General features: G+C 42.6%; 1 protein-coding gene across 6 annotated transcripts in view; it reads right to left on the bottom strand.

The window, feature by feature from the left end:
- The window catches only part of SPIDR (scaffold protein involved in DNA repair), a 359,526-nt gene that overhangs the window by 94,541 nt on the left and 244,527 nt on the right, over positions 1-20,458 (bottom strand). For 5 of the 6 annotated variants that reach the window (XM_082433911.1, XM_082433912.1, XM_082433913.1 and 2 more), the window contains 2 exons: positions 7,719-7,914; positions 6,082-6,311 (listed from right to left, as the gene is read on the bottom strand). In XM_082433911.1, coding sequence (XP_082290037.1) covers positions 6,082-6,311; positions 7,719-7,914 — 426 coding nt within the window. Of the gene's footprint in view, positions 1-6,081; positions 6,312-7,718; positions 7,915-8,251; positions 8,659-20,458 lie in introns of those variants that run through there. The other variant, XM_082433916.1, reaches the window with a different exon arrangement.

The following is a 20,458-nucleotide window of genomic DNA, read 5'->3' as shown; positions in this document are numbered from 1 at the left end:
GCCCTCTGAGTGCTATTAGTATATGGGAAGCATCGTGGTAAATGCTTTACATATGTGATCTCATTTAATCCTCATCTGAACCTGTATTATGGACAGTATTATAATTCCAATTTCACAAATAAGGAAACCTAATTTGCTCCAGTCTCCCTGCTGAGTGCGGGGTCGGCACGTGAACCCAGCCTCGTCTAATCTAGACCTTCTGCTCCTTCCACTGATGACCCGCCTCTACCGCAACGCATTTTCAAAAGACAGGCGGTATTTGCCTTTCTCTGCTGACTTACTTCACTTAGTATGATATTCTCTAGGTCCATCCATGTTGCTGCAAATAGCAATATTTCACTCTATTTTATGGCTGAGTAATATTCCATTGTGTATACATATACCACACCTTCTTTATCCATTCATCTGTTGACAGACATTTAGGTTGCTTCCAAGTCTTGACTATTGTAAATACTGCCGCTATGAACACTGGTTATACTGAAATCTAAAAAAAATGATACAAATGAACTTATTTACAAAACAGAAACAAACAGACATACAAAACAAATTTATGGTTACCAAAGGAGAAAGCGGGGGAGGGATACATTAGGAATTTGGGATTAACAGATACACACCACTAGAGAAAATAGATAAACAACAAGGACCTACTGTAGAGCATAGGGAACTATATTCAGTATCTTGTAATAAAATGGAAAAGAATATGTAAAAGAATATATATATATACAAAACTGAATCACTGTGCTGTACACCTGAAACTAACACCACTGTAAATCAACTATACTTCAATTAAAAAAAAAAAAAGAAGAAAAATGGTCCCAATATTGGAAGCAAGAGACAGAATGCCTGCACTGTAGTTCTGCTGTGCTGTTAAATGCAGGGCATTCTCACTCCCTTCTGCGTCAACAAAACTTTGCTGTCAAAACCTGTCCACACTCCCCACCTCCCACCCACTCTTGCATGCCCAGGGAGCTGGCTTCCACCTCCACCCCCAGCAACTCCTGTGCACGAAGTCACCCAGGAACTTCACACGGCTTCCTCCATCACCTCATTAGGCTTCTCTGAGGCACCCCGTCAGCTGCCCTCTGCCACACATGGCATCCCACCATGCTGAGTGCCTGCCACGACTAGCCCTTCCTCTCCAGGCTCCTCTGTGGTTCTTCTTCTACCCATTCTCTAATGCTACAGGACCTTAGATCTTGACGCTACGTTTCTTCTTTCTTTTGTGTCTACTATTTCCCTAATGTGATCTCATCCACTGCCCTGGCTTTAGACAGTTTCCAGCTGGGACAGAACAGCTGTGAAGGGGGTAAAGGGAGGAGGGCTGGGGCATCTGCCTCTCACTACAGGCCCTCCAGGGCCTTTGGAACTTAGCACCATGGACAAACGTAACCTCTTCAAATTAGCCAACAAAACGAATGCACGTACAAATATATAGACCAACCAGCTGTAGGCTGAAAACCCAATATTTATTTCCAACCTAAAATCTTCTCTGAATGTGAGATCTGTATATCCAGGCGTTTCATCTTACATCCTTTCTTGCATGTCTCATAGGAATCTCAAACTAAACAGGCCCCAAACTGAATTCTCAAGCTTCCCTCCAAACCAGTTTTCTCACCTCAGTAAATGGCCCATCACTCAACCAAGCACTCAAACTGAGGATCATTCTTAATATTTCCTTCCCCCCTACCCCCACTCAATCCTTTACCAAGTCACCACACACATCAGAAACGTTCCTCCATTTCGCCGTGGTGCCGCGTGACACTTGGAGCCTGGGCTGGGCTGGATGCAGCAGTAGCCCCTTCCCGGGCCTCTCTGCTTCCACTGGGGCCCTGCTCCACATCCCCTCTTCCCCAAACCATTTTCCATCCCACAGCTGAAGTGTCCGTCAGACGCGTACACCGTGCTTGGGGTTGGCTCCTGCCCATGGCCCACGCACGCTGGCCGCTCCACCATCTCCCTCCTGTTTGGAGCTCTCAAGGGCACTCCCTCTATTTCATCCGCTTTTCACCTAACATCCACTTAGCTTTCAAGTGTCACTTAAATAGTACTGCCTTAGAACACCTGCGCTTGAATCCACAAAGTAAATTCTTTCCCTTCTCCACTGGTCTCTCATAGTATCCCACTTTTTCCTTACCAGGGCACTGACCACAACTTAAAATCATAAATGTATTTGTTTTCAATTGTTTTGTGTGGGACTCCCTCACCAGACTATGCCCCATGAGCACAGAATGATGCCTGGTTTTGTCACCCATGCAGACCCAGAATCTGGCCCAGGGCAACAGTGGATTTTTTTTTTCCTTAGTGAAAAGAAGAAGAAATATAAGACAACAGACTAAAGGAAGGGTCAAAAGATGAAAAGAGAATAACATCAAGGTATAGAGGAAGGAAAATGTGTTTTTTCCTGAGTTCAGCTCAATGAATTTCCATAAAACTGAAGTGCAAGATAACTAGAAAATAGTTAAATAAGAAGGTTCTGTCCCCTCCAGGCTTTTGTCCAAATGCATGACCATTTCTATGAATTCAATGCCCTCACAAAAGACTAACTCTCCCATAATAAGTATTTCTGCAATGACAGGCTATAAAGAATGTGCGTCTCTGAGGGATAAAATTAAATTATTTGCCCCTAAGTTAAATATCTCAAGGAGAAAGGAAGTGAAGGTTTCACAGAAAGGGAGGAAAAAAGGCAATGTTTAATGGCGATCACTATGGACTGGGAGCAAGGCCGTTCGGTCTAGATTCCACTCTGCCAGGGGGGAGGGAGTCACTAGGGAGTTCACTTACTTTTGCTTTGCCCCAGTTTCCTCCAGTATAAACCAGTGTTCCCTTTGGGCTAAAAAAGCCTATGGTCTTATTAGTCATGCATTTATATAATATTCATCTAATATGCAGTGGATCTAGATAAAGGTGTGTTTTGGCTCTGAACAGACTGCCTTGCTTACTGTTTAGGGAGTGTCCTCTGGACTGGTATTTTGTTACCTTTGATTTAGGGGTTTATAAAACTTCAGTTCGTGTTGGTTACGCTGACCTATAACACCTTGAGAAACCAAGTAGAAATGTTTTCTTTAATAGCTTGAGTTAAAGGACGTCATCCAGAAGAACAACGGACCGGAGACTCCTACTTATTATAGTTCTGAAACCTGAAGTGTACTTCTGATAATGTTTCACGGCTCAGAGAATATGACCCTTTTGACAGAATCTATCTGACCCTCTTCAGGACTGGCAGGCTTCAAATAAATTTCTTTTGATTTCAAAGCTGACAAAAATTGGGCTGTCTGCCAGAAGATAAGCTCTTACTGATCTCATAAAAGTGCCATGGCTAGAGCACTAGGATGATACGATCAAGGTGCCAAGTTAGACAGAAAAGTCACCACAGCTTCCTCGGGAGGCACCTGGCCTGCTCTGGGCACGAAGGGAGAACCACCGTGGCAGCAGAGTCTCATAAGACAGCGCTGTCTCTCTTTGCACAGGCCTTGATTTATTCCGACACGGCAACTTCTGACTCTGCAGAAAACACACAGTGAGCAGAGCAGTCTTCAGCTCACTGCTGGCTAGAGAGGTCTTTGGGGTAAAGCAGGTGAGGTAACGCAGGGGACGGCAGGAGAGTGGCCCTCACTGTTCCGTCTCCCTCCTGCGCTCGCTGTGCTCGGGCCTCTGGACGAGACCGACCCTGTGCGCTGCACAGCTGCCCCAAGTTACCGACGGGCAGGAAGTTACAGGCAGAATTCAAGTAGAAAAGGGTGACCTAGGCGATACGCCTAAGTCTTCTGATGGTGTCTCCTCTTGTATCGTGTTGCACGTGCAGGTGTAAAGGTCCACACCAGGACACATGCTGCTGAGGGACTCTCCAAGGAGATGCCTTATACACACCAGCAAAGAATCACTAGGGTGCTAAGTGTAATGTTACGTCCTTCTATCTTAATGTGATTTGTAAACTGGAGACCCTGATCATTATTATAGCAAATGATTCTAGAAAAAACTAATGATCAGTTATACAATAAGACCTTTTTGTACCCCAAAGACATCTCAGAAGCCTTGTCTCAAACCCAAGGCCAAACGCTATGGCCTCTGTCCAAAAGTTCCTTTTCGTGCACAGCTCCCACAGTGGCTTTCCAGGATGACTTGACCCCTGGGTCAGCTGTATTCTAAACACAGCTTGGTTCTAACTCAATATTCTTCCCTTTCTTTTAGCTCCCGTATTCTCTACAATACTGTCATTTGGGGATTCTATACCTCATGATGTTTTTCTTTCATCCACCTGTATGACTATCAGCAATAAGAACCTCTCTGAGGTCCCGTTTCGTCACCTGTGAAATGGCGCTAAGGTCCTCCAGCCTCTGTTTACAGCCTCACGTGTGCAACAGGAAGCCCCCCACCACGATGCAGGCGCATTACATCTGAATAACTCAATGTTGTTTTCTTATTTTTGAGGTACGCCTGCCCTGCCTTCAATCCACCACGAGCACAGTCTCATTCGATACGTCCCGGGTGTATTATAAGGCACAAACCCAAAGCACTCACATGCTGACCACTGGCAGCAGCTTACCTTCCCATTTCTTCTCTCTGCTCAACAAGTCAAACAGGTGCCACAGCGGAGCTGGAGGGAGCCTCTGAGGGGCACGATGCCCGGCGCCAGCTCTGCGCGCCCTCCCCCTGCCGCCTCCGCTCCTGCCGCGCCCGCCTCCCCGGAGCGGTGCCCTGCGCGCCCTCCCCCTGCCGCCTCCGCTCCTGCCGCGCCCGCCTCCCCGGAGCGGTGCCCTGCGCACTCAGCGTTCGCTCCTCAGAGCCTAGCACGGCTACAGACCGCGGAGAAAGCTACGCAAGACAAAACCTCTGTCTAACCTATAACTGTCTCAGGTAATCCTATTTAGATTTACACAAATTTAAGTCTAGCACAAAACTGGTCGACAGCTACAAGTCGTGTTAAAACCTAAAGATGGATATAATGGTTTCACATACACACATACTCCAAACAAAATAAAAATAAATTTCTTCTATAATTCCAAAAGAAACATTCTCTAACTCTACACGGGAAGGGACTTTTTCAAATTCATGGTACTTTAAAACAAGTTGCCGTCCACGGGAAGAGGACTCGCAGCTAACAGAGCAGTGTCTCCGGCCTGCTCCTTTGCGGAATATTGGAAGGCGCCGGAAGGACAGGGTGGCTGTGACTCACTCGTTCTTCAGCGTGTGTCCTCCTAACAGCAGGGAGACAACATGACTGTTTGATGAACTGGCATCTACGCTTTTCATTTCTATTCTGTTATAAATCTGTCTTACTGCTTTGAGGGCAATTTCACATAGAAAGATAACCTCAGAAGAGTCTGACATAAATAAATAAACTCTCAGTCAGCGATGTGTCTGTAGCTATTTGAAAACACATAAAACCAGGAGGAGCCTAAGTCTGAGTAGAAAAGACACCGTTCCCACAATCTGTTGGAGCAAAGTACCTTGAATCGCAGGTTTGCCCTTTGCTTTCGTAGCTACCTAGCCGTCCTGTGTGCCAAGGCAGCCACTACCCACATAAACTTTAAAATAAAGTTAATTAAACTTAAATAAAATTCAAAATGTAGTTCCTCGGTCCCACCAGCCATATTTCCTACATGGTCAGTGGTCACCTCACTGGTTAGGGCAGTAAAAAAATGTTTGCATCACAGCAGAAGTTCTGCCAAGAGCTCTGATGCAGACTCGACAGCACCATCTGGGAGCCACAGATTTACCAGCTGCCATTTACTTATTCAGGTTTTTAAGACATAAAACGTGATAGCTATTGCAGTGGTCTTTTTAAGTACGTAACCATGCCTTGGCTTTCTTATAACAATACCAATTGTGCTTGTATTACTTTCAGTAACATGAACTATTAAAGGTAAAAGTAAATGTGACTAACTTTTTTAGTAAGGACTTTTTATACAAATAGACAAAATCCTCTGTCATGCCATGTGTCCCAAATTCTGATGTAAATAAAAACCAACCAAACAAATACAACCCATGTACATGGTGAATACAGTGAAGAAACTGCTCTGAGAAGAGCTTCCACTTTCTCCAGGTGAGTCTGGGCACCTGCACCTGTGTCTCGTCACTCACCGAACTCCAGGTGGGTCTGTGCCATCTGCCTGCTGACACCTGCAGCGAAGAGAGTAAACTCTCTGCACCACCACTCGGACCCCGGCTCCCGACCAGGTGGCAACTCCTTGGCTTTCGACTGCATCCAGCAGAGAATCCCTCAGGGGCGCTCGGGCGGGGAAGCCCAGCTCTGCTTGTTCGTGCCTGAGGGTCCAGTCTGTGCCCACGGTGGTGTGACCACCACACATAACCTGGCAAGACACGCAAAGGGAACAGTTCCAGTCTGACCCACGAGGGCACACTACATACCAAATCCCGACGTGCTTGGGGAACCCTAAGCATCCGGTGTGACTGCAGGACACTCAAGGAATGACAAGGACAGATGCACGCCCACGGCGTGGGGCTCCCGTCTGCGGGTCACCAACGTGGCCGAGGAGGCCGGTGAGCCGAGGAACAGGGAAGCAGCAGGAGCTCAGGCCATCTCGGGGATTTGAAAACATGGAGAAAGTACTGCTATTAAAATACCTGATGGTAAGTTAAAAATTCTTCTTTTATGAGGTAACAATCTCAATAGCACAAACTACACAACAAAATAAAAGAATGACTAGGGTTATTATGAAGTGCCAGCACTTTGCACACTCCTGTGAACAACATGAAACACCTTTATGATCCCACTAAATATCTTAATAAGATTACACCACCTCTAGAGTGCTCCGTGCTTCCTACATTGCAGCACTTTTCTTTACATACGGTGCTGTGTAACAAACACATTTAACCTCACCGCCCAGGAGGCAGGCTGCATCGTTACCACTGTTTTACAGAGGAGAACGTTGAGACAGGAGTTCAGTGTCTTACCCAAGGTCACCCAGCAGCAGGTGGCTGAGGCAGGACCCGAACTAGGCACCTAGTCCCAAAGTCCACACGCTTAACCACTAAGCTCTACTGCCGCTCCCCTGGCACTGACGTGAGACGAAGACACACCTCATGAATTTAACATCACATAGCTGTTTAAAACTGTACATTAAAGCAGTAATGCACTTTAAGCCCTCCTTTTCACATAATCCTCTCCAGACACATGCTCTGACAGTCAAAGGGAGCTCCCGCTCAACTCCACACCTACAAAGTAGGTTCCAAGTCTGTTTGCTTTTCTTTCCGACGTCCCCTCACACTGTCAGCCTCAGCACTCCGCTCCGCGCTGACTCGGATAACCAGGCGGCCCTGAGGCAGGCGCACTGAAGTCAGACACTCGGAGCCCGAGTGGTCCCGGGGGTGTCCTTCGTGCCCGCCGCAAGTGAAGTTTAGTGGTTCCCCAAGTTCATCTTGGTGGATGACCATGGCTCAGGGCCACTAAAATTCCAAAAAGCAATCCCCAGTGTATAACCTCAAGTTTACGCAGCTCTTTTTATTCCAAGGGATACAGATGTTATGAAAAAGAAAAACATGATTTTTTTAATAAATAGAAGAGGCTTAAATAAAATTCTTAGGCAATTACGAGAAGAGAAAAAAAATGAAAACTCATATTTTAATAAATTAAAGATTACATATATAGCTGCTGAATATTTGGAAAGGACCAAAGGTAATCACCTCTATAAATTCCAAAGCCTTTAAACGCAGTATTACTACAAAGCAAAAAAACCTCTAAGTCAGTGATAGTTTACCTGGTTTTCAGGTGAGTTATTTGTTAGGCTCTTAAATCTGAACATCTGGGCCAAAATGATGCTTCTTCTTGGAAGGGGTGTGTCCCAACTGTGCACTGCATGTGCTGTTTTTGAATCTTCTTTGGCAACAACTTTCTGACAAAAATAAGTATTCAGAATAACAGGGCAACTTCCATTTGGGATAATAAGCTTTTGCCTGGAAAGGGAAAGAAACACAAATGCAAGTTCATCTGCAATGCTGGATTCCCCTCACCGTCTTGCTAGATCACAAAGGGCAACGACTTGCTGGCTAAGGACACAAGCCCTCGAGCAGCTGCCACTGCATCTGGCTCTCCTCTTCTGAGCAAGTCTGGTGTCAGGAGTGGGGATGGAAGGGGCGGCAGTGCTCGAGCTGGAGCTCCCCCGGGGCCTCCCAGGCTGCTGGACGGTGGCCTCAGGGCCCCTCGGGGAAAGTACTGGGGGGGGCCCACAGAGCTGCCCGACACTGAAGTGAATGTTACCACAAAGACCTTTGGACACTTCACAGCTCTCACCTTTCAGAAAACATGACACCAGACACCAAAGGAACTCCACCTTCACTACCAAACGGACCACAGTCACTGAAATGGCCCACATTCGAGTAGAAATAGGACAACGTGCTCCTGGTTCCTCTCAGACTATCTAATGCTCACTCCCCACACAGGCAGCGCTGCTTAACAGGAAGGTTAATGGGAAGACGGAGTGGACACACCTTCCCCCATTTCTCCCATTAGACACAAGGAAATGCCTGATGCTGTACAGAAACGGGACAGAAGCAGCAGCTGAAGGGGGACAGGAGGAGGCGGCCCAGCTGGGACCCCAGGAGAGACACAGCAGTAAGTTCCTGAGCTTCCTTTCTGCAGCCTAGAAACAGCAACGGGCGCAGACAAAAGCACCCTCGAAAGGAAGGACAGGGAAGGGGCAGCCCAGTGAGACAGAAAACTTCTAGGAAATAACTGCGCTACTTTTGGCAAGTATCACAGAAGAACTGTGACCTACTGCCACACACGGCAGGCAAAGCGCAAGCGGGGCCCAGGCATGCCCCTCGACAGAGTCAGTACTCTCACCCCCACCCGGCCCTCCCACCATCCTCCACCGCGGTGAGTGGCAGCCTCGCGGGAAGCAGTAACGAAGGGAATCCTGGCGCCTCCCTCCACCTGGTAGTAAGAAGCCCCCCACCCTCCCAACGTCTCTTCTCAGAGCAGTGTCAGACAAAGCCACCTAAAACTGGTTTAAGTAAGATCCAGGATCTCGTATCACAATACCTAACATGTACAGGTTACCATCTAAAACCACTTGTTACACTAAGAACCAGGAAACACCTCACTTGAATGAAAAAACACAGTGACTAGATGACAATGTTAAGATGACGCTGATGTTAGAATTACCTGTCAAAGATGCAAAAGCAGCCACTACAAACATGCTTCAGTGACAGCTACAAATGCACAATGAGACAAATGAAAGAATAGAAAGTCTCAGCAAGGAAATACAAAGTCTTGGCAAAGATACAGATTTTTTTAAACGGAAATTTTATAACTAGGAAATAAAATAATGAAAATAAAAAAACTCACTGGATGGGTTCAACAGCAGAATGAAGGGGACAGAGAAAAGGATCAGTGAACGTGAAGATAAAATAACAGAAATTACCAAATATAAACAACAAAGAATAAACAGACCAAAAAAAACACAATGAACAGAACCTCAAGAGGTGAGAGGAAGAAGAAATAAAAATGGAAAGATACAGGTAAATACAATTGGCTTTCATACTCCTGTTGAGTTTTGGAAATTATATTTGGAGTTGAAGCAAGAATTATAACACTGTCTGATATGGTTCTAAATGTATGCAGAGGAAATATTTAAGAAAGTCATATAAATGAGGACAGTAAAGGGACATAAGAGGCAAGGTTCCTACACTTCACACAAACTGGCAAAATGTTGACTCCATAAACTGATAAGTTATGCATATAAAATGTAATGCCTAGAACAACCAATAACATAGCTATAACAACACAAAAACATTATAAATAAATTAAAATGAAATTCTAAAAAATGGTCAAGCAACCCACGTAATGCCAGGAAAAAAAGAAAAACCCAGAGAAATGAAAAACAGAGAACAACACAGAGAAACCGAGAAATAAAAAGGTAGACTTAAGTCCTAATATATCAATAATTACATTAAGTGTGTATGGTCTAAACAAAGCAATTAAAAGACAGATTAGCAGAGTGGATTAAAAAACATGGTCCATCTTTATGCTGTCTACAAGAAATTCACTTCAAATATAAAGATACAGGGAGGATGAAAGTAAAAGGCTGGGGGAAAAAACCATCATGTAACATTAATATAAATATGGTTGAAATTACTATCAGATGAAGTAGGCTTTAGAGCAAAGAAAATTATCAGGGATAGAGAGGGACATCACACAATGATTAAAAGGGACAATCCACCAAGAAGACAAATTTGCAACAGTAATATTTTAAGCCGACAGACTACAGGTATGGTAACCTAGAAATAACAATTAGGAGACATGGAGAGACAGAGGCAAGCTAGACACAGAGTAAGAGTCAGCAAGAAGAGGCTCAAGAAAGCAAGAGGGCAGGGGTGGGGCACAGCGTCGGGTACCACTGGGCTCAACTGTGAAGGTCCTGATACAGCAGGATGAATGAAAGATGTCATACGTGTCCAGCTTTTTCTTTCAAGTTAATTTGAAAAATATGATCAAGTAATATTATTTTAACTGCTAAGTTAAGAACATAGCACAAGATTTCTGTGTGTATTTAGAACCTTTCAGTTTACAGATAGACGTACTAACATTAGAACTCTGTTCTGCCAAATTCAAAGTCCTGTTTGAGGCTATCAAGGTTAAACCATATGAAAAACTTACCTATACAAAATAGATGTGCAAGGCTACTGGATTTGGGAAAGACTTTAAAACACATATCTAGGTCCATTTGGTTCATTTCGCTGTTTTTACTCAACACCTATGACATGCCAGGCACGGGGCAGGGGACTGGGAATCCAGCCCGAGACAAGAAGGCTGAGAGGACAGCTTTATTGCAAAGGAAAAGGGTGTTATATGATACCCCGAGGGAGGACCCTCTGGAGACAGGGAAGGTTTCCCAGGAGAGGTAACCAGGTGAGGGCTGCCTGGGTGAGGGTGTGTGAAGGCACAGGGAAGGGGATGGCGGAGCATCTGCGGGGCTGCCTGGTGGCCATGACCACAACTCAGATTCCATGTGACAAGCAGAGGTCTCGGTACTACCTCACTGAGCTTCTGCAGAAGAAACACAGATGCTGTTTCCTTCGTTAGGAGGCCGAGGACGTCACAGCCTTTCAACATCCATATACATGGCACCAGCGTCATGCTCCTAGGGAGTAGGACCTCTTTATTTCTTTTTATGCTGCAGGCCAGTGTTAACTGCTGTGGACTCTGCTATCACCTCTCTACTTATCTTATTGCCACAAATGTTATGTGATGACCAAAAAGCAAGTTTACAGAGCATGTATTCAGATTTGTAACAAGTTTAACCAGTTTTTCTGAAGATCAAACTAAAAATAAAGACAAACCTAAGGGGCTCCCCTGGTGGCGCAGAGGTTAAGAATCCGCCTGCCAATGCAGGGGACACGGGTTTGAGCCCTGGTCTGGGAAGATGCCACATGCCGCAGAGCAACTAAGCCCGTGGGCCACAACTACTGAGTCTGCGCTCTAGAGGCCATGAGCCACAACTACTGAGCCCGTGTGCCACAACTACTGAAGCCCATGCGCCCAGAGCCCGTGCTCCACAACAAGAGAAGTCCCCGCAATGAGAAACCCGCACACCACAACAAAGAGTAGCCCCCACTTGCCGCAACTAGGGAAAGCCCACGCGCAGCAACGAAGACCCAACAAGCCATAAATAAACAAGCACACACACAAACAAATAAATAAATAAATAAGACAAACCTAAGGTGTTAAACCTCACTTGATAAATCACAACACAACCAGCAACACCAGTGAACATCATCATGATGCTGGACTCACAGTGATTCTTCTGTTAAGGAAGTTGAAGAGTATGTGTTTACTGTCTAGTAAACTCTCAGAGCATCCTTGAAAAGTCAGCAGCCGTGGCAACAGGATGGGCTGCAATGTGGGACAGTCACACACATGGTAAAATACACAAAAAACTAGACAGTAACCGTCTTCCGTGGAGTCCAAGTACTATGGTTTCTCTTGGAAACTTGAAAAAAAAGAGAATCCTGTATGTTCAATAAAAATGACAATCTGTCCGAATGTTTGCTTTCATGAAGAACCATTTCCACTGCTCTTTACTGAGAGTGTTATATACAGAACTCAGGTAAAACAGGAAACAAGACTGTTTTTTAATGTCACCAAGGGCAGAGAGGAAAACCAAGTGAAATATCTTTTCACTTTCTATCACTTGTCAACACTGCCAAAGTGTTAAATACCCCATTATCAGCTCATAAAACAAACAATATTTATTTCACATCACAAATAAGATCAATTTGCTTGTTTATTGTCTAGGAAGAATGTGTCCAAACTTGGTGGGTGGCAAAGATGACTAATGGGATTAATGCAGTGACCTAAAGAAAACAAAGACAAATAGAAGGAATTTTCTTTCCTTCCTTTGCTTCCCTCTTTTAATGGCTAGTTAGCTGAAGAAGTCAGACTAAGAACTGTAGTTGTCAGAAAAACATAACCTAGACTTAATTCATCTTTCCACTGAAGACATACTTGGGATAAACCAATCAATTTTGTTTACAGTTTAGTCTCAACTCGAAGCCCCACTGGCCTGAGGACAAAGCCGTCTAGTGCACACATCTTCCCGACAGGGGAGGCCAAGCTATAGTGTGGGGCTAGTTGAGAGGGCTTACAGTCCACACAGGGACACACACGAAGGAAACAACAAAGTGCAGTAAAACATCATCGGTGCTGCAGTAGAACCAACGCAGCCAAAAATAAATAAAATTAATTTATAGAAAAAAACTGTGTAAAGAATTAAAAAATAAAAAATAAAGCCAGTCTGTTCTTTTCCTTGGAAGGAGGATGGGGCCCACCACTTGGATACAGCAAGAAAGGTCCTGCATCCTTCCTGGAGGGACCAGTGCGTGGGAAAGGGAGCGACACAACTGCCAGGCGGTGGCTGGCCCACAGGATCAGATGACGCTACCAGGACAGCGGGAGATGTGGGAGGCCGGTGTGACAAGCTGCAATGGAGGGACGTTAAATTTAATGCAAAAAGGTCCCTGGTGAAAACAGAACATCAGAGCCACCTTCTACACCTGAGCTTGTAAGGTAGCCCTTGTGGCTAACTGATTTTAAATAAAAAGAAATAAAACTTAAAATGCAGTTCCTGAGTTGTAGGAGCCACATTTCTAGTATTTGATGTGGTCAGTACCACACTGGGCAGCACAGAGAACGCTTCCATCACTGCAGAAAGTTCCATCCAGCTATCTCAGAATTTTGATTCTCAGGGCAGACAGTAAACCACATTCTAGTTACTTGCTAAACCCTTTTTGATTGATCAACTCGTTGGATTTGAAAAAGACTACTATGCCCCAGTGACTTCTGAGGCAACTGCACAAGCTTTGAACCATCTGAGTTCCCTCCTCCAGACACCGGCATCTGAACCCCTGCATGAAACTCACGTCAGTGACAAGACAATGTTAACAGTGTTTGTCGTGAATTTTTTAAAATAGCAAACTATCCTGCCCACATTCTCAATTACTTACAGAGTGAACGGGCACTCCTCCTCTCACCAAAAGTCAGATTTATTCTAAGAAAAATTTAAAACCATAAGTCATAGAAAATATCTCTAAACTGAAGAATTAAGCCAATTTCAGAAATAAGAAGTTTAAGGTTTATACCTCCTTTATTTTCAACTTCTTATTTTCCAAGATTTATCTCCTGGGTTCAAATGTGTTTCTTTTAGCTTCCTACCCAAATTAATACCCACATTATCTAAAAAAAACTGATAAAAACACTGACATTTATAACTGTGTGTGTTATTTTAAATTCCCAGAGTAGACTTTGTCTAATTCCCTTTTTATCCAAATAAACACATCGTTGAGGAACACTTTACTTCCGTTCAAAAGTGAACAGTAAACTACACTGAAGATGAATTCACTGAAGAATATAAAATGTGAAATAGACTTCCTCTATAAACCAGAAGTATAATTCTCTAGATTAACAAAAGTCTCTAACTTGACCATTTCCTTTTTCAGATACAGGTCACTGGAAATTGCAATTTAAAGAAAGAACCATCACATATCTGGCAGTGGTTGTAAACTTTACTTTCTTTTTCCTTTAGTTTTTTTTTTTTTAACATCTTTATTGGAGTATAGTTGCTTAACAATGTTGTGTTAGTTTCTGCTGTATAACAAAGTGAATCAGCTGTACATATACATATATCCCCATATCTCCTCCCTCTTGCATCTCCCTCCCACCGTCCCTATCCCACCCCTCTAGGTGGTCACAAAGCACCAAGCTGATCTCCCTGTGTTATGCGGCTGCTTCCCACTAGCTATCTATTTTACATTTGGTAGTGTATATATGTCCATGCCACTCTCTCACTTTGTCCCAGCTTACCCTTCACCCTCCACGTGTCCTCAAGTCCATTCTCTAGTCGGTCTGCATCTTTATTCCTGTCCTACCCCTAGGTTCTTCAGTACTTTTTTTTTTTTGGATTCCATATATACATGTTAGCATACGGTATTTGTTTTTCTCTTTCTGACTTGCTTCACTCTGTATGACAGACTCTAGGTCCATCCACCTCACTACAAATAACTCAATTTCGTTTCTTTTTATGGCTGAGTAATATTCCATTCTATATATGTACCACATATTCTTTTTTTTTTTTTTTTAATTTATTTATTTATTTATTTATGGCTGTGTTGGGTCTTCGTTTCTGTGCGAGGGCTTTCTCTAGCTGCGGCGAGTGGGGGCCACTCTTCATCGCGGTGCGCGGGCCTCTCACTATCGCGGCCTCTCTTGTTGCGGAGCACAGGCTCCAGACGCGCAGGCTCAGTAGTTGTGGCTCACGGGCCTAGTTGCTCCGCGGCATGTGGGATCTTCCCAGACCAGGGCGTGAACCCGTGTCCCCTGCATTGGCAGGCAGACTCTCAGCCACTGCGCCACCAGGGAAGCCCCCTGTACCACATATTCTTTATCCATTCCTCTGGTGATGGACATTTAGGTTGTTTCCATGTCCTGGCTATTGTGAATAGTGCTGCAATGAACATTGTGGTACATGACTCTTTTTGAATTATGGTTTTCTCAGGGTATATGTCCAGTAGTGGGATTGCTGTGACATAAGGTAGCTCTAGTTTTTTAAGGAACCTCCAAACTGTTCTCCATAGTGGCTATATCAATTTAAGTTCCCACCAACAGTGCAAGAGGGTTCTCTTTTCTTCACACCCTCTCCAGCATTTACTATTTGTAGATTTTTTCATGATGGCCATTCTGACTGGTGTGAGATGATTCCTCATTGTAGTTTTTTTTTTTTGGGTTCATTCACTCATTCATTCATTCATTTATTTACTAACATCTTTATTGTAGTATAACTGCTTTACAATGGTGTGTTAGTTTCCACTTTATAACAAAGTGAATCCATTATACGTATACATATATCCCCATATCTCTTCCCTCTTGCGTCTCCCTCCCTCCCACCCCCCTAGGTGGTCACAAAGCACCGAGCTGATCTCCCTGTGCTATGCGGCTGCTTCCCACTAGCTATCTATTTTACATTTGGTAGTGTATATATGTCCATGCCACTCTCTCACTTTGTCCCAGCTTACCCTTCACCCTCCACGTGTCCTCAAGTCCATTCTCTAGTCAGTCTGCGTCTTTATTCCCGTCTTGCTCCTAGGCTCTTCATGACCATTTTTTTTCTTTGATTCCACATATACGTGTTAGCATATGGTATTTGTTTTTCTCTTTCTGACTTACTTCACTCTGTATGACAGACCCTAGGTCCATCCACCTCACTACAAATAACTCAATTTTGTTTCTTTTTATGGCTGAGTAATATTCCATTGTATATATGTGCCACATTTTGTTTATCCATTCATCTGTTGATGGACACTTAGGTTGCTTCCATGTCCTGGCTATTTTAAATAGAGCTGCAATGAACATTGTGGTACATGACTCTTTTTGAATTATGGTTTTCTCAGGGTATGTGCCCAGTAGTGGGATTGCTGGGTCATATGGTAGTTCTATTTTTAGTTTTTTAAGGAACCTCCATACTGTTCTCCATAGTGGCTGTATCAATTTTCATTCTCCCCAACAGTGCAGGAGGGCTCCCTTTTCTCCACACCCTCTCCAGCATTTATTGTTTGTAGATTTTTTGATGATGGCCATTCTGACTGGTGTGAGATGATATCTCATTGTAGTTTTGACTTGCATTTCTCTAATGATTAGTGATGTTGAACATCCTTTCATGTGTTTGTTGGCAAACTGTGTATCTTCTTTGGAGAAATGTCTATTTACGTCTTCTGCCCATTTTTGGATTGGGTTGCTTGCTTTTTTGATATTGAGCTGCATGAGCTGCTTGTAAATTTGGGAGATTAATCCTTTGTCAGTTGCTTCGTTTGCAAATATTTTCTCCCATTCTGACGGTTCTCTTTTCGTCTTGCTTATAGTTTCCTTTGCTGTGCAAAAGCTTTTAAGTTTCATTAGGTCCCATTTGTTTACTTTTGTTTTTATTTCCATTTCTCTAGGAGGTGGGTCAAAAAAGGATCTTGCTGTGATTTATGTCACAGAGGGTTCTGCCTATGATTTCCTCTAAGAGTTTTATAGTGTCTGGCCTTACATTTAGGTCTTTAATCCATTTTGAGTTTATTTTTGTGTATGGTATTAGGAATTGTTCTAATTTCATTCTTTTACATGTAGCTGTCCAGTTTTCCCAGCACCACTTATTGAAAAGGCTCTTTTCTCCATTGTATCTTCTTGCCTCCTTTAGCAAAGATAAGGTGACCATATGTGCTTGGGTTTATCTCTGGGCTTTCTATCCTGTCCACTGATCTACATTTCTGTTTCTGTGCCAGTACCATACTGTCTTGATTCCTGCAGCTTTGTAGTATAGTCTGAAGTCAGGGTGTCTGATTCCTACAGCTCCGTCTTTCTTTCTCAAGATTGCTTTGGCTATTTGGGGTCTTTTGTGTTTCCATACAAATTGTGAAATTTTTTGTTCTACTTCTGTGAACAAAGCCATTGGTAGTTTGATAGGGATTGCACTAAATCTGTAGACTGCTTTGGGTAGTACAGTCATTTTCACAATATTGATTCTTCCAATCCCAGAACGTGGTATATCTCTCCATCTGTTTGTATCATCTTTAATTTCTTTCACCAGTGTCTTATATATAGTTTTATACATACAGGTCTTTTGTCTCTGTAGGTAGGTTTATCCCTAGGTATTTTATTCTTTTTGTTGCAGTGGCAAATGGGAGTGTTTCCTTAATTTCTCTTTCAGATTATTCATTGTTAGTGTACAGAAATGCAAGAGGTTTCTGTGCATTCATTTTGCATCCTGCTACTTTACCAAATTCACTGATTAGCTCCAGTAGTTTTCTGGTAGCATCTTTAGGATTCTCCATGTATAGTGTCATGTCACCTGCAAACAGTGACAGTTTTACTTCTTCTTTTCCAATTTGGATTCCTATTATTTCTTTTTCTTCTCTGATTGCTGCAGCTAAGACTTCCAAAACTATGTTGAATAATACTGGTGAGAGTGGGCAACCTTTTCTTGTTCCTGATCTTAGAGGAAATGGTTTCAGTCTTTCACCATTGAGAACAATGTTGGCTGTGGGTTTGTCATATATGGCCTTTATTATGTTGAGGTAGGTTCCCTCTATGCCTACTTTCTGGAGACTTTTTTATCATAAATGGGTGTTGAATTTTGCTGAAAGCCTTTTCTGCATCTACTGATATTATCATATGGTTTTTCTCCTTCAGTTTGTTAATATGGTGTATCACATTGACTGATTTGCGTATATTGAAGAATCCTTGAATTCTTGGGATAAACCACACTTGATCATGGTGTATGATCCTTTTAATGTGCTGTTGGATTCTGTTTGCTAGTATTTTGCTGAGCATTTTTGCATCTGTGTTCATCAGTGATAATGGCCTGTAGTTTTCTTTTTTGTGACATCTTTGTCTGGTTTGGTATCACTGTGATGGTGGCCTCATAGAATGAGTTTGGCAGTGTTCCTCCCTCTGCTATATTTTGGAAGAGTTTGAGAAGGATAGGTGTTAGCTCTTCTCTAAATGTTTGATAGAATTCTCCTGTGAAGCCATCTGGTCCTGGCTTTTGTTTGTTGGAAGATTTTTAATCACAGTTTCAATTTCAGTGCTTGTGATTCGTCTGTTCATATTTTCTATTTCTTCCTGGTTCAGTCTCGGAAGGCTGTGCTCTTGTAAGAATTTGTTGATTTCTTCCAGGTTGTCCATTTTATTGGCATGTATAGTTGCTTGTAGTAATCTCTCACGATCCTTTGTACTTCTGCCGTGTCAGTGGTTATTTCTCCTTTTTCATTTCTAATTCTATTGATTTGAGTCTTCTCCCTTTTTTTCTTGATGAGTCTGGCTAATGGTTTATCAATTTTGTTTATCTTCTCAAAGAACCAGCTTTTAGTTTTATTGATCTTTGCTACTGTTTCCTTCATTTCTTTTTCATTTATTTCCGATCTGATCTTCATGATTTCTTTCCTTCTGCTAATGTTGGGGTTTTTTTTTCTTCTTCTTTCTCGAATTGCTTTAGGTTTAAGGTTAGGTTGTTTATTTGAAATTTTTCTTGTTTCCTGAGGTAGGACTGTATTGATATAAACTTCCCTCTTAGAACTGCTTTTGCTGCATCCCATAGGTTTTGGGTTGTTGTGTTTTCATTGCCATTTGTTTCTAGGTATTTTTTGATTTCCTCTTTGATTTCTTCAATGATCTCTTGGTTATTTAGTAGTGTATTGTTTAGCCTCCATGTGCTTGTATTTTTTACAGTTTTTTTTCCTGTAATTGATATGTAGTCTTACAGTGTTGTGGTCAGAAAAGATACTTGGTATGATTTCAGTTTTCTTAAATTTACCAAGGCTTGATTTGTGACCCAAGATATGATCTATCCTGGAGAATGTTCCATGAGAGCTTGAGAAGAATGTGTATTCTGTTGTTCTTGGATGGAATGACCTATAAATATCAATTAAGTCCATCTTATTTAATGTGTCATTTATAGCTTGCATTTCCTTATTTATTTTCATTTTGGATGAACTGTCCATTGGTGAAAGTGGGGTGTTAAAGTCCCCTACTATGATTGTGTTACTGTCGATTTCCCCTTTTACGGCTGTTAGCATTTGCCTTATGTATTGAGGGGCTCCTGTGTTGGGTGCATAAATATTTTCAATTGTTATATATAATTTCTTCTTGGACTGATCCCTTGATCATTATGTAGTGTCCTTCCGTGTCTCTTGTAACATTCTTTATTTTAAAGTCTATTTTGTCTGATATGATAATTGCTACTCCAGCTTTCTTTTGATTTCCATTTGCATGGAATATCTTTTTCCATCCCCTCACTTTCAGTCTGTATGTGTCCCTAAGTCTGAAGTGGATCTCTTGTAGACAGAATATATACAGGTCTTGTTTTTGTATCCATTCAGCCAGTCTATGTCTTTTGGTTGGAGCATTTAATCCATTTACATTTAAGGTAACTATCGATATGTATGCTCCTATTACAATTTTCTTAATTGTTGGGGGTTTGTTTTTGTAGGTCTTTTCCTTCTCTTGTGTTTCCTGCCTAGAGAAGTTCCTTTAGCATTTGCTGTAAAGCTGCTTTGGTGGTGCTGAATTCTCGTAACTTTTGCTTGTCTGTAAAGGTTTTAATTTCTCTGTCAAATCTGAATGAGATCCTTGTTGGGTAGAGTAATCTTGGTTGTAGGTTCTTCCCTTTCATCACTTTAAATATGTCCTGCCGCTCCCTTCTGGCTTGCAGACTTTCCACTGAAAGATCAGCTGTTAACCTTATGGGGATTCCCTTGTATGTTATTTGTTGCTTTTCCCTTGCTGCTTTTAATATTTTTTCTTTGTATTTAATTTTTGATAGTTTGATTAATATGTCTTGGCGTGTTTCTCCTTGGATTTATCCTGTATGGGACTCTCTACGTTTCCTGGACTTGACTATTTCCTTTCCCATGTTAGGGAAGTTTTCAACTATAATCTCTTCAAGTGTGTTCTCAGTCCCTTTCTTTTTCTCTTCTTCTTCTGGGATCCCTATAATCCAAATGTTGGTACGTTTAATGTTGTCCCAGAGGTCTCTGAGACTGTCCTCAATTCTTTTCATTCTTTTTTTCTTTATTCTGCTCTGCGGTAGTTATTTCCACTATTTTATCTTCCAGGTCACTTATCCGTTCTTCTGCCTCAGTTATTCTGCTATTGATTCCTTCCAGAGAATTTTTAATTTCATTTATTGTGCTGTTCATCATGTTTGTTTGCTTTAGTTCCTCTAGGTCCTTGTTAAACGTTTCTTGTATTTTCTCCATTCTATTTCCAAGTTTTTGGATCATCTTTACTATCATTACTCTGAATTCTTTTTCAGGGAGACTGTTTATTTTCTCTTCATTTGTTTGGTCTGGTGGGTTCTTACCTTGCTCCTTCATCTGCTGCATATTTCTCTGTCTTCTCATTTTGCTTAACTTACTGTGTTTGGGGTCTCCTTTTCGCAGGCTGCAGGTTTGTAGTTCCCACTGT

This window comes from Balaenoptera physalus, assembly GCF_965194825.1.
Source record: "Balaenoptera physalus genome assembly, chromosome: 17".
Lineage (NCBI taxonomy): Eukaryota > Metazoa > Chordata > Mammalia > Artiodactyla > Balaenopteridae > Balaenoptera > Balaenoptera physalus.
The sequence above is the reverse complement of the archived record's forward strand: the minus strand, read 5'-3'. Positions and strand labels throughout refer to the sequence as shown.